The 13,236-nt window shown below is 37.8% G+C and overlaps 1 protein-coding gene across 2 annotated transcripts in view; it reads left to right on the top strand.

Moving 5' to 3' along the window:
• The window catches only part of LOC126189032 (protein outspread), a 763,892-nt gene that overhangs the window by 737,634 nt on the left and 13,022 nt on the right, over positions 1-13,236 (top strand). The window contains exons 25-26 of one of the 2 annotated variants that reach the window (XM_049930867.1): positions 991-1,141; positions 12,948-13,083. In XM_049930867.1, coding sequence (XP_049786824.1) covers positions 991-1,141; positions 12,948-13,083 — 287 coding nt within the window. The remainder of the gene's footprint in view (positions 1-990; positions 1,142-12,947; positions 13,084-13,236) is intronic. The other variant, XM_049930878.1, reaches the window with a different exon arrangement.

Genomic DNA, 13,236 nt, shown 5'->3' with positions numbered 1-13,236 from the left:
CACGTAGCCCATGTTTCCAATCTGATTATGGTGAAAATCTGTTGTGTCATAGAATCAACGAGACCCAAAGCTGTCCTTTCTATAACCATTCAACCAACACCCACAACTTTTGAATATAGGTAAGAATTGTGTCCAAAGCATACATATCTTACTCAGCAACATCCCAGATGTCACACCAATTGCCAACAGAAGCTCTGACATATATCCTATTCACATAGCACACCGGGCCATGCCAGTCACCATGGTGTCACCTGAACACAGGACCTATACCTAATTAAATTGCTCATGAATGTAGTTGTTAGTGAATTAAGTATAGAATCTACACACCATATTTTTTGAAATATTTCCACCTTCTTATGTCTGTTGTAGTTCCTAAGAGGGACTTTCTTTTTAAAATTCTTTAGTGTATTATAGCCCTTGGGCAAATAAGTTTCCAGAAATTATCAACATAATTTTTATATCTCTTCATATTCTGTAGTTTTGATTTTTGCCTTTGCTTTTATAAGAGTCCTGTAGAAATATGTCCTGTGTATGCAGTGATCATTCCCACAATATGAAAAGCATTTAAAATGAAATGGAACAAGGTACTTAGAGTATACTTCTGCTATTATTAAAATGATTTTTAAGGCTAGTCGTCTGTCATCAGTCAAGATTTCGTTCATAGAAAGTTATGAATTTTTGCCTGTGAAGGGAAAGTATTGGACGGATGTTATATGTTTTGTAGACATTGATATTATAATAGCATGTGGATGCTGACTAAAAATTGAACGCTACTCATCCTGATAAGGGTTCCAAGATCATAATTTTAGTGCTACCTCAATTAGTTACATGTTATTGAGTTCAGAATATATTGAAACTAGAATTTGCAGCTGTATACTGGGAAGCAAACAAAACCAAAAAAGAAGTTACCCAGTAGCTTATGTTACCTATGAATAGAATATTGATTTTATTTTTTATTGTGTGTACATGTATTTTGCATTTAATTTCCAGGAACAAACAACTGAGAGCACATTTAATGTCTGAAGCAAATGAGATTTCATCAGAAGATGCCGCAGAATTGTTAGAGCATCAGGAATCAAGATTGCAAGAAAAATGTGCAGAAATACAGAAACTGCAACAGCAGTTGAATGTTGCACATGCTGTAAGTTTATTTGAGAAACTTTAAATATAAACTTGAGACATTGTAACACTGAACTGTATTAGGTATGAAAGTAGTTTGAAGACAGTAACCTAGTGTCTACGGAAAGGATATTGTGTAGACAGACATTATGAAGCATGTGTGAAAGGAAATGTTTTTGTGGGTAGTGTCATTTGTAGTACAGTTCCTTTGTGTAGTTATTATTGTAGCACTCACTCCATTTTGTGTGAATATTCCTTTGTACGGTGCTTTCTACAGTGTTTCATAAGCTGCACTTGCATGCTATGGTTTTCAATTGTTATTGTTGTTAAAGAGCATATTAACATTCAGTAAGAATAAGGTAAGTAAAATTTAACTTTTTAACAAGGATCTTTGTTTGAAAATGGGAAGAAGAGATGTGTAAAGCAGTGAGAAGTGTAGGAAACTGACTGCTTAACAGATGCAAATACAAGTAAAGTTCCTGTTGTGTTCAGGTTTGTGGAGCTGCAAAGGCTTGTTCAGCAGCTGAGAAAGAATATTCATCTACACAAGAAAAATTTTCTTAGTTAAGTGCATCTAAGGTTGTGTGTCTCATGTTGTTAATAAAATGACTCCCACACAGACAGACAGACAGACAGACAGACAGACGGACTGATTCGGCTCATGTACGTTTAGCATGTTGTTACTGTACAACTTGCAAGGAAGTACTCAGAGATGTTATGGCTCTCAGTTCCTCCATTTTTGAGATAATGATGACTAAAATTAATGAGAAACAATTGATTCAAAATTGACTGCATACATAATGTGGCATTACAACCCTTGTTCTGATGTAGACGTATAGCAGAAGTTAAACTTTCAGCTAATCAACCTTGCAATTGGTAGATATTGACTTACAGTTTCTCGTGAATGTGTTCATATTTTTGTTTACCAGGGTGTAAGTCACCACAAAATGTTGAAGTCAGTCAGTCAGATAAGTTTCCTGATGAGCAGTTACAAATCTGAACATCAAGAGACTCCATCTTGAGCAAAAATAGTTTCAACAGTCTTTGTAAAAATGTTAACTTCGTAAAAAAATTGTCAGTGTTGTTAATCAAATTAGCACAACAACATCCATTTCTCATCAATTACAAAATTCTCATTACGTAATTCAGTTGAAGATGGAGGTGGGCCACAGTTGCTGGCAGGACGTTCTCCTACACACTGGCCGTGCTTGGTGTGTATCAGTGGTTGGCATAACATTCTGGCAGCAGTGATGAAGGTGCTGTCATTGGCCTTTTGCTGCACTCTTCCATAAGACATGAACCACACAGAAACAACCATTTATGTACAAAACTATCATGACAACATTCAAATAAGAAATGAAATTCTGGATATCATGACAGTATATTTTGTAAAATGCATGTTTTACCCTTTTTAAAAGCATTTGGGTTTAAAATAAATGCAGATGATGGTCAGACATACATTTTATACATACTGTTGATAGTCACCTTCCAAAAATGACAGTATATTATTTACTCACAAAGTACACTGGGGTAGTAAGAATCCTTGTATAGCTGGTGCTAATTTCTGTTACACCACAATAGATAATTGAAAACTGAACATTTTGTATCATTATATTTGGGGTCCACTTATGCTTATTTTGTGAGAAATTAAGATAAGAAATTCTTATGATTGCTGTTTATGTATGCATAAGGTAAACTACCTTTGATGAAAGCAGCACTAATCGAGTGACAGGCTGGGAAGTCGAGGACCTGTATTTGATTCCTATTTGTATTCTGCATTTTTTTCTTATTTATTTCTCTTCATATCGAAATTAGAGGGGAGGAGGAGGAGGAGGATATTGGTGTTCAACGTCCCGTCGACAACGAGGTCATTAGAGATGGAGCACAAGCTCGGATTAGGGAAGGATGGAGAAGGAAGTCGGCCGTGCCCTTTCAAAGGAACCATCCCGGCATTTGCCTGGAGTGATCTAGGGAAATCATGGAAAACCTAAATCAGGATGGCCGGACGCGGGATTGAACTGTTGTCCTCCCGAATAAGGTGAATAAATCAATCAGGAATAATAACAAGGTAGATAAATAAATTCTTCAAACTACTTGGATTAGCAAAGAATGAAAATTTGGATCATCTATGTATGAAAACAACTCTGAGAAGGACTTTTCTGAATTCATCATGAGGGATCACGGACAAGTGGGTGAAATTTTGTTTGTACTGACATATGGGAAAAGTGCACACATATGCAAGATTCCAGATATGCTATCCTCATTGCCTGTTAGTCACGGCATAGTTCTGAATTTCAAGGAGTGATGGTTTCCAGCAGTAATGTTATACATGACAATTGAAAGGAATAGTTCTTCATTATGATTCTGTTGCAAACAATGAGCATACGTGCAGAGAATTTTTATTCTATATCTGCAGAATAAAATACATTTTGTGAAACAATATGGTCGTCTTCTGTTAGTAATAAGTCATCCTTTTGTGTATTTAGTAGTATCAGGTTGTTCACTACAGTTTTCCAGTTGCACAATTTTAATAACAGAGGATGCACAGCCTGAGAGCAGAGCTGAAATAAATATTTGTGAGTCTGTCACAGAAGAAATATACCTTACTAACCCTCAGATTCCCAACAATTTTGGTTTGGAGTGGGAGGAAACATGAAGAATACAATTATACATCAAACGTGTGTCCTCAGTTTCCCAGACAGATGAATTAGTTACTCAGCCAGCACTGCTTTCATTGAAGGGCATTAACCTTACAGATATGTAAGCAGCAGTCACAAAAGTTTCGTACCTCGTTTTCTCTGAAAATAAGCATTAGAGGATCATGTAGATGATGATCATGAAATATGCTCAGTTTGCAGTTATCTATTGATCCCATCAGTTTTGAGTCAGTTGTGTGGCATGATCTGTAGGGGCAGTATTCTCAAAACCAGGGGGTAGTGAACCAAAATGTCTCTGAGTCCTTTAGTTTTAGATGATGCACAAGTGACCTGCCAAGCATGAGCCAAACTAGTTGGTTGGGTCTTAGGCATTTTCCTTCTGAGAGCTGTTACAGATTTATTGATTAATCAGCAATGACGTAATGAAATAACGGGGCATTTTCCATTTACAGACATTACATGACATTTGATTATGTTAAAGCTCAGCTCTTATTATTTGCATGATAAAGTTATGTTCTCCCTGAGTACAACTCTTAAACACTAATGACAATATCACAGTTCTTTGCAGGGTTTCCAACTTTATCACTATTTAATAGTTTTGTTTGATAAAAAGTCTTTATTACACTCACGTACATAGATGGTTATTCTGGAAGAATGCATTTGGTTTAGACTATGACAATGCACAACAGTTTCAAATATTTTCTGGCAATTGAGAAACATGGTGTCAACTGAGGTTTTGCTATATATATATTAAAAAAATAGAGGAAAACATTCCACATGGGAAAAATATATCTAAAAATAAAGATGATGTGACTTACCAAACAAAAGCGCTGGCAGGTCGATAGACACACAAACATACACACAAAATTCAAGCTTTCACAACCAACGGATGCTTCATCAGGAATGAGGGAAGGAGAGGGAAAGACGAAAGGATGTGGGTTTTAAGGGAGAGGGTAAGGAGTCATTCCTATCCCGGGAGTGGAAGGACTTACCTTAGGGGGGAAAAAAGGACAGGTATACACTCTCTCTCTCGCGCGCGCGCGCGAGCACACACACACACACACACACACACACACACACACACACACACACACACCCATATCCAACCGCACATACACAGACACAAGCAGACATTTGTAAAGGCAAAGAGTTTCGGCAGAGATGTCAGTCGAGGCAGAAGTACAGAGGCCAAGATGTTGTTGAAAGACAGGTGAGGTATGAGCGGCGGAAACTTGAAATTAGCGGAGGTTGAGGCCTGGCAGGTAACGAGAAGAGAGGATATACTGAAGGGCAAGTTCGCATCTCCGGAGTTCTGACAGGTTGGTGTTAGTGGGAAGTATCCAGATAACCCAGACGGTGTAACACTGTGCCAAGATGTGCTGGCTGTGCACCAAGGCATGTTTAGCCACAGGGTGATCCTCATTACCAAAAAACACTGTCTGCCTGTGTCCTTTCATGCGAATGGACAGTTTGTTGCTGGTCATTCCCACATAGAAAGCTTCACAGTGTAGGCAGGTCAGTTGGTAAATCACGTGGGTGCTTTCACACGTGGCTTTGCCTTTCATTGTGTACACCTTCCGGGTTACAGGACTGGGGTGTAAAACCTGTCCCATGCACCCTCCCACCACCACCTACTCCAGTCCTGTAACTCGGAAGTTGTACACAATCAAAGGCAGAGCCACGTGTGAAAGCACCCATGTGATTTACCAACTGACCTGCCTACACTGTGAAGCTTTCTATGTGGGAATGACCAGCAACAAACTGTCCATTCACATGAATGGACACAGGCAGACAGTGTTTGTTGGTAATGAGGATCACCCTGTGGCTAAACATGCCTTGGTGCACGGCCAGCACATCTTGTCACAGTGTTACACCGTCCGGGTTATCTGGATACTTCCCACTAACACCAACCTGTCAGAACTCAGGGGATGGGAACTTGCCCTTCAGTATATCCTCTCTTCTCGTTATCCGCCAGGCCGCAACCTCCGCTAATTTCAAGTTTCCGCCGCTCATACCTCACCTGTCTTTCAACAACATCTTGGCCTCTGTACTTCTGCCTCGACTGACATCTCTGCCGAAACTCTTTGCCTTTACAAATGTCTGCTTGTATTTTTTCCCCTTAAGGTAAGTCTTTCCGCTCCCGGGATTGGAATGACTCCTTACCCTCTCCCTTAAAACCCACATCCTTTCGTCTTTCCCTCTCCTTCCCTCTTTCCTGATGAAGCAACCGTTGGTTGCGAAAGCTTGAATTTTGTGTGTGTGTTTGTGTTTGTTTGTGTGTCTATCGACCTGCCAGCGCTTTCGTTTGGTAAGTCACATCATCTTTGTATATATATATATCCTTTTTTAAGTGTTGCAAGTGTGCAGGTATCCCATAAAATCCAGTGACCTTCCCTCCTTCAAGAGAGCAGTAGTCTCATGTGAAACAATTTCTGTAGATAGAATTTAATATTTCAGCCATCAGTTTATCATCCTTCACTAAATTGCCAGTGTTTCCAATGTGTAACTGAGCAATATGAGCATGTGATATTTTAAATCCAGAGTATGCTAACCAGGTACTCTACTCTGCTACCAGCCTTCCATTAAAAACCAGATTTCAGCAATGAAAATTATTTTAACCCTTGGGATTTCAGCAGACTTTCCTTACAATGAATACCATTGTAACTGCCCCTTGGCCCATGGCTTAATGTACACCATATCTAGCACCATCAAAACACTAAAGATAGTTTTGATTTTAACTCAAAGTATTGGCAGGCTATGTGTTTAAAAATCATACTCTCTCACTTATCCTACTCAGACAGCTGAATTTACATTTCATAAACATTTTTACTATCTAAACTGAACTTTGTTTCAAAATATCATCACATTGTATTGACAGTAACTTCTGAGAAGAACGATGCTAGGGATTTTAGATTAAACTTTCTTCTTGCTCACAGCTTACATCTTCCATTGGTGACCAATGGAATTACATAGTGTTATGTGTGTATCAATGAAGAATAATATCAGGAGTTCAGGTAGTGTTGGTTAACTGAGCAACCAGACGTAGCTAGTAGTATTCAGTATGGCCAGAAGCTGGACATGCCCTTTGAAACAATTCTAAAAATATGTGATACATCAGTTAGCTGATGAATTCAGTAGAAACACCTTGTTCATGTGAGTGATGATACTAGTACTCTGTGTATTTTTTACTTTGGGCTTAATGGGTTGGGTTAGGGGATACTGAAAGAGAACAGTGATCCAACAAGTTGTTATGAATTTACATTGTACCTCACTCTTAAGAAGTAGGTTTAATATTTTGGAATGCTTAAGACTATAGGAAGGTCATTATCTGCAGCTAAAGCAAATTGTACTTGCTCAAAATATTAAATATCTTTGTGCATTATTTGGGAAGATGTTAATTTTTTATAGTACCACACAAACCATACCAAAATAATATATATTTGATTACATGCCCAAATTCATCAAATAACTCTACTAATTGCTTAGCACTTTGCCACTGTTTTGTACTAATATGCCTATTTTCGAGCAAAGTTGTAATTTAATACTATTTCACTCTATTTTTCAGAATGGGTTAAGGTCTCAATTTTGCGTTGGTTTGTTCTCCAAGATCTTGGTACTTGCAGCTGGAATGTCACTCTATTCAAATACTGTCCTTTTGCATTACACACACTGTTCCTCTAATTCGTGTTTACTTTATATTTCTGGAAGGCTCATGTTATGTTCTTCTTTCATACAAGTTGGTTGAAATCGGAAGTAAATAGCAATGAAGTCCTAAATTGAGATTGGAATATTTGTTGTAAGGACAGGCCAGATGCAAAATATGACAGCGTCTTTCTTGCGGTAAAGAGTTCAATAGCATCTAGTGAGGTTTGAATTAATCTGGGTGAAGTTAAGCATCAATGATGGGCCAAAAACAGTATGACAGTATAGACCAACTGTAGTGCTAGAATGCTTCAGAGAGAACATTCAGAATTTCGTTAATAAGTTTTCTGATCATGCTGTTGTATTTGGGGGGGGGGGGGTCTTCATCTTGCTAAATACAGAAATTGATGTCAGAGACAATGACTTGCATGACATTATTCAGAATGTCTTCTCTGAAAATTCCTTTGAGCAGACAGTTAGGAAACCAGACCTCCAAGCAACAGATAATTATGAACTTTTTGTATCAGTTAGTGTAGAGGAGGGTATCAGTGGTCAGAAGGCTGTGATAACGTCTATGATTAAGGGCATATTAAGAAAGGTGGGAAATAAATTTTCCTTAGCAAGATTGCAAGGATACAAATTGCTGAGTGTCTGAATGGTCAACATCAAGTTTTCAGTGCTGAGTACAAATGTGTGGGGTACAAATCAAAATTCAAAAGCATAATTCAATATGCCTTTGACAAGTATGTTCCAAGCCAAGTCTTAAGTGATGGGAAAGACTCACTGTTGCTTAATAGCCATGTTAGGAATCTGCAATGTAAACAAAGAGAGCTTCATTCTGAAAAATAAAAGCTAAAAAATGTAAAAATGAGCATAAGGAGAGCAATGATAGAAGCATCCGGTGTCTTTGAAATTAAAATTTTGCCAACTGCTATGACTGAAAACTCTAAGAAGACGGGAAGTAAAACGAGTGAGCATTTTGAAATGAACTATTCAGTCTCTCAGCGACCATACTGGCACTGAAACAGAAGCTAATGGAGATAGGGCCAAAATACTGAATTCGCTCTTCCGAAATTGTTTCACCACGAAAGATAGTGATATAGTCCCTCCTTTAAATCGTCTTACAAAAGTCTAAATGGAAGTGAGATATCCAGTCAAGGAGCAGAGAAGCAACTACAATCACTTAGTGGTGGAAAGGCAACAAGACCAAGTAAGATACCTTTAAAATTGTACAGAGATGATGCAAAAGAACTGGATTCCCTTGTAACAGCAGTTTATTGTACGTTGCTGAGCAACAAAGGGTACCTAGCACTGGAAAAAGCACACGTCATTCTGATCTTCAGGAAGGTGATATGACAGATAACATAATTACAGACCTTACATCGCTGGCAACAGTCTGTTGTAGAAGTATGAAATATGTTTTGTGCTCATGTGTTATGACGATTTTTAAAAAAGAAAATATCCGATACAAAAGTGAAATTGGATTCCATAAATAGAGATCTTGTAAAATTTGGTTCTCTTTGTTCCTCCACGAGATTGATACTGCTGCAGAATGGTGCAGGTCTGGCAGTTGACTCCAAACATAAATAAATGTAACATATTGTGCATACATAGGAGAAGAGATCTACTGTTGTACAGCTACAGCATTGACAACAAAAGGCTGGAAAAATATTGGCGAGTAACTATCCAGAGTGACCTTAAATGGAATGACCAATTACAAACAAATAGTAGGAAAAGCAGATTACAGACTGCGACTGGTAGAACAAATATTCGAGAAATGTAACTCACCCACAAAAGAAGTGGCTTACAAAATACTTGTTCAACCAATTCTTGAATATTTCTCATCACTGTGGGACCCTTACAAGTACGGCTAATAGAAGAGATCGAGAAGATCCAACAAAGAACACTGTGCTTTGTCACATGATCGTGGGGACCATGTAGTTGGCATGAGAGCATTATAGAGGAGCTGAACAAACTCCAGTGGTAGACTCAACAAGAGGGGCATTGTGCAACATGAAGAGATTTAGTATTGACAGTCAGAGAGAATACATTTCAGGAAGAGTTGGGCAACACATTCATCCCACATATATCTCACAAAATGACCACAATGAGAAAATTAGAGAAATTATAGCTAATACAGAGGTTTACACACACTCATTTTTCCCAAATGCCATTCACAGATGGAACAGGGATGGACAATGGTATAAGAAGTACTTTCCACCATACACAGTTACATGACTTGCTGTGTAATGATGTAGATGTAGAAAATTGTGCTGCTCTTATTCTATTTCCAGTGGTGAACATGCTGCCTTCATTCTAGATGTTTGTTATATTATGTCGAGTTAACAGATTCATGCCAGTTTTCCCTGGAATGACCCCACTTCACTCAGTTACTCCTCAGTCTTAAAATTTCTGTTTTTCGCCACTGCTTTGGGTGAGAAGAAATATCAGTTCCATAAATGTATTTCAAATCTGGTCTGTCATTTTGCAAATTCACTATCTACCACCTGAAGAAAACTAGTAACTTCTCAAATTAGCTGTAATCTCCCATATTCTAAATTTCAGTGGAAATTCTATACTCTTTCATAATCATTTTCACAGGCTGTATGTACTGTTCTCATGAAACTTTTAAGATTTCCCCAAGAAATTATTAGGGAAACAGTTTCTGCCATCTTAAGAAAGTTAGCATTTTTGCACTGAAAATTGAAATTCATTTCAATTGTTTATCATCTCTACGAAACCCAAAATTTGCTGCCTCAACTGAGTATTTTTACTTCATGCTGATAAATAGTTCTGCACCCAAGTACAATTGTCATACCTCTCAATAAAAAAAAGGGTTTTTTACCACACTTACACCATCCAAAATGACTGCCAATATTTCCTCTCTTCTTTCTATACATTATTTACTGTAGTATGTCTTACCAAACTAAACCAGACATGTGCTTTTGTATTCCTTGTAACTATGTTCTCAATATTTTTGCCAGAGAACAATGCTACTTTGCCCTTCAGTGTACCACAGTCTTTAACAATGCTACTTCATTTCCAGAGAAAATGAGACCCCTCTCACTGGTTCATTTACAGTTTACCTTGTGAAGTGTCTTATTAAAAAAATCCTGAAGTATTGTGTAAAGTTCTGGTATCACTTTTCTTTGGAAATTGGGTGCTCATTCCTTCGCAAATGCATCCCAGTTGTGTACATGCATGTCTAAATTATGTGACATGTTTTGTTGTTAATTTCTACATATCCTTCTGCCTTCACTCAGTATTTACTTTTACTCTACTGAAACTGAAATTGTGTTGAAATTGACGACATCTGATTAGTCCTGATTTGTAATTATTTTAAAAATGGTGTTCGCATTAAATTCCTACAGTGTACCATGACAAGTTTGGACAACTAATGCAGTACAGTACAGTACAGTGTCATCCAGAAAACGAAGTTTGCATTTGATCTCAAAAAATGATGCATTGTTTTTCCTAATTTTTTCCTGGGGAAAATGAAGTTACAGGGCAGATAACCAGATACTCACAGAAAGGGAATACGTGCTTGAAATTCAGATTAGACATTCATAGCTTGTTTCACTTTACCAGTACTTGCAATATGATGAAACGTTCAATCATCGCATGCTTTGCTGGTAACCCAGTCTACTGTAACACGTGATTGGTGTTATACTAAATTACAGAAACAAGTGTGAAAGGGAGTGTGTAACTGGTGGGATTCATATACTATCCCTTGCTGAGTATATACTGTTAACATGGCTGATAACTGAGCTTTTTTCAGTCATCTCATTGATTATGATGTGCTTTACTGTCAGAGGTTTTTCCATAACAAATCTGCTTATTTCAATATTGATGTTTAATGTTAATGTTTAATTCCTCTAAAATATAAATGTGGTGGTGGTGGTGGTGGTGGTGGTGGTGGCGGCGGCAGCTTCGTGTGTTTTTCTTCAAAATAGTTTTTATTGTGGTACAGAAAGCATTCTGTTAGACAGTTCTTTGTGTCAGTGAACCTCTAATATTTCAGTAACAAACATGGTGTTCACTATTTGTACATGGAATATATGTCACAGAATATATCCAGATTGCATTGTGTAGTTGAGAATGTGACAGTGGCAACAACCAGTAAAATTTTTTTGTTCTGTAAATCGTACTAATACTGAAAATACTCACGAATAGTTAGAAATTTTAAGTAACTGTCTTTTTATTTAATACAGATTGAATTTCTCCTGACTAAATGTGCTAGCACAAATATTTGTAGACTTTGCCTAACTGTAGTTACATGACTTGTATAACGTTTTTGCTTGATTATGAGACAGATGAGATGTGATGAAGACTTTTAAGCTCAGATGTCTAATTTTGTCAAAGTTAAACGTGGAAATACCAGACTGGAATAATGACAGTATTATGAACAGGACAGATTGGTAGTCACCATGTAGAAAAGATGTTGAGTTACAGACAGGCACACTAAAAAGACTTTAAACTTCTGAGCTTTTGACCAAAAGGCCTCCTTCTAAAGTAGGCAACATACACACATTCACTCATGCACATCTCACACACACTACCACTGTCTCTGGTCAGTTTGGCCTCTCTGGCCAGAGCTAGAGGTTTGTGTGTGTGTGTGTGTGTGTGTGTGTGTGTGTGTGTGTGTGTGTGAAGAAGGCCTTTTGTTGAAAAGCTCACATGTGTAGCAGTATTTTAGGTGCCTGTCTGTGACTCAACATCTCCTCTATGAGGTGAGTAGTAATTTATCCTTTTTATAATATTGTCATTTTGTTGTTTGTAGAAGTAAATTGTAAACTGGATATTACTGTGAGTCTGTTGTCTAGGGTCACAGCTACACACAGAGAAAAGTGACTGTTTTGCTTGTTTGCTTTAAGTGTGTGTTTGCTAGTTCATATCTGTACTTCAGTATTATCACTGAATTTTCACCATTGATGCCCTCCCAGGACCATCCGTTTTCAGACATACTTTTCCATAATCATTTGGGACACCTTCTTAGAGAAAGCAGTGAACGGAACAGTAAACTTCTTTCATTACAATCAATCAAAATATCACAATTGGGTTAGTTTCTTTGTTTCTTATTGTTGGTAGATCTCTTTCGGCAGGGCTGAATTGTCTCGGGTGTTTTATCAGCAGTGCCATATATTCTGATCTCTCAACATACCTTTCTTTGAGCATTTGATTTTTAATATTTTCCTCTGATCATGTTCATAAAAGGCACCAGTTATAGTTCCATTTTTAAGTTGGAAGATGACAATTCAGAATTGAATATAGGCAGCTTAGTCACCAACGACATATTAAATACTGCCAAGTAAGACAGTAACTCTGCCTGTAATTTCTCCTAAGACTTGGCTTAATTGCAGTCCTCCTTCTTTCATCCCCTTGAAATCTAATATCTACATGAAATACCATGGGAGTCCTCACCAAAAGTTTTTAGATAATTTTTAAGAAAGATTAGAACAGCATCTATTGGTCAAGTTCAGTTGTTGTGCTTGTGTCACAATGTGTTGCTTGTGTGTGTTAAACTAACAGCATGGGGAGGAGCTGAGTGCCCTGTGCTCTCGCTTACGTGATGAGTGCGGTGGTTGCCATGGTGATGGGGCTGTGCTGACAGCTCTGTGGAATAGACTGCAACAGTTGGCAACTGCATGGCCACCACATGAGAAAGGTATGCATTTCTAACCTGTTAAGAAGCTATAACTGTCCTAAAACTACATCTCTCTCTGCAAATCTTGGTACAGTGCCTGTCAGAGAAGGCTGATGTGCCCATTGCAGCGTGTTCAAAAGGTATGCATTTGTACACAACAGAGTTGACATTTAT

Source organism: Schistocerca cancellata, chromosome 1 (genome assembly GCF_023864275.1).
Source record: "Schistocerca cancellata isolate TAMUIC-IGC-003103 chromosome 1, iqSchCanc2.1, whole genome shotgun sequence".
NCBI lineage: Eukaryota > Metazoa > Arthropoda > Insecta > Orthoptera > Acrididae > Schistocerca > Schistocerca cancellata.
Note: the sequence above shows the minus strand (reverse complement) of the source record. Positions and strands in the feature narration are given on the sequence as shown.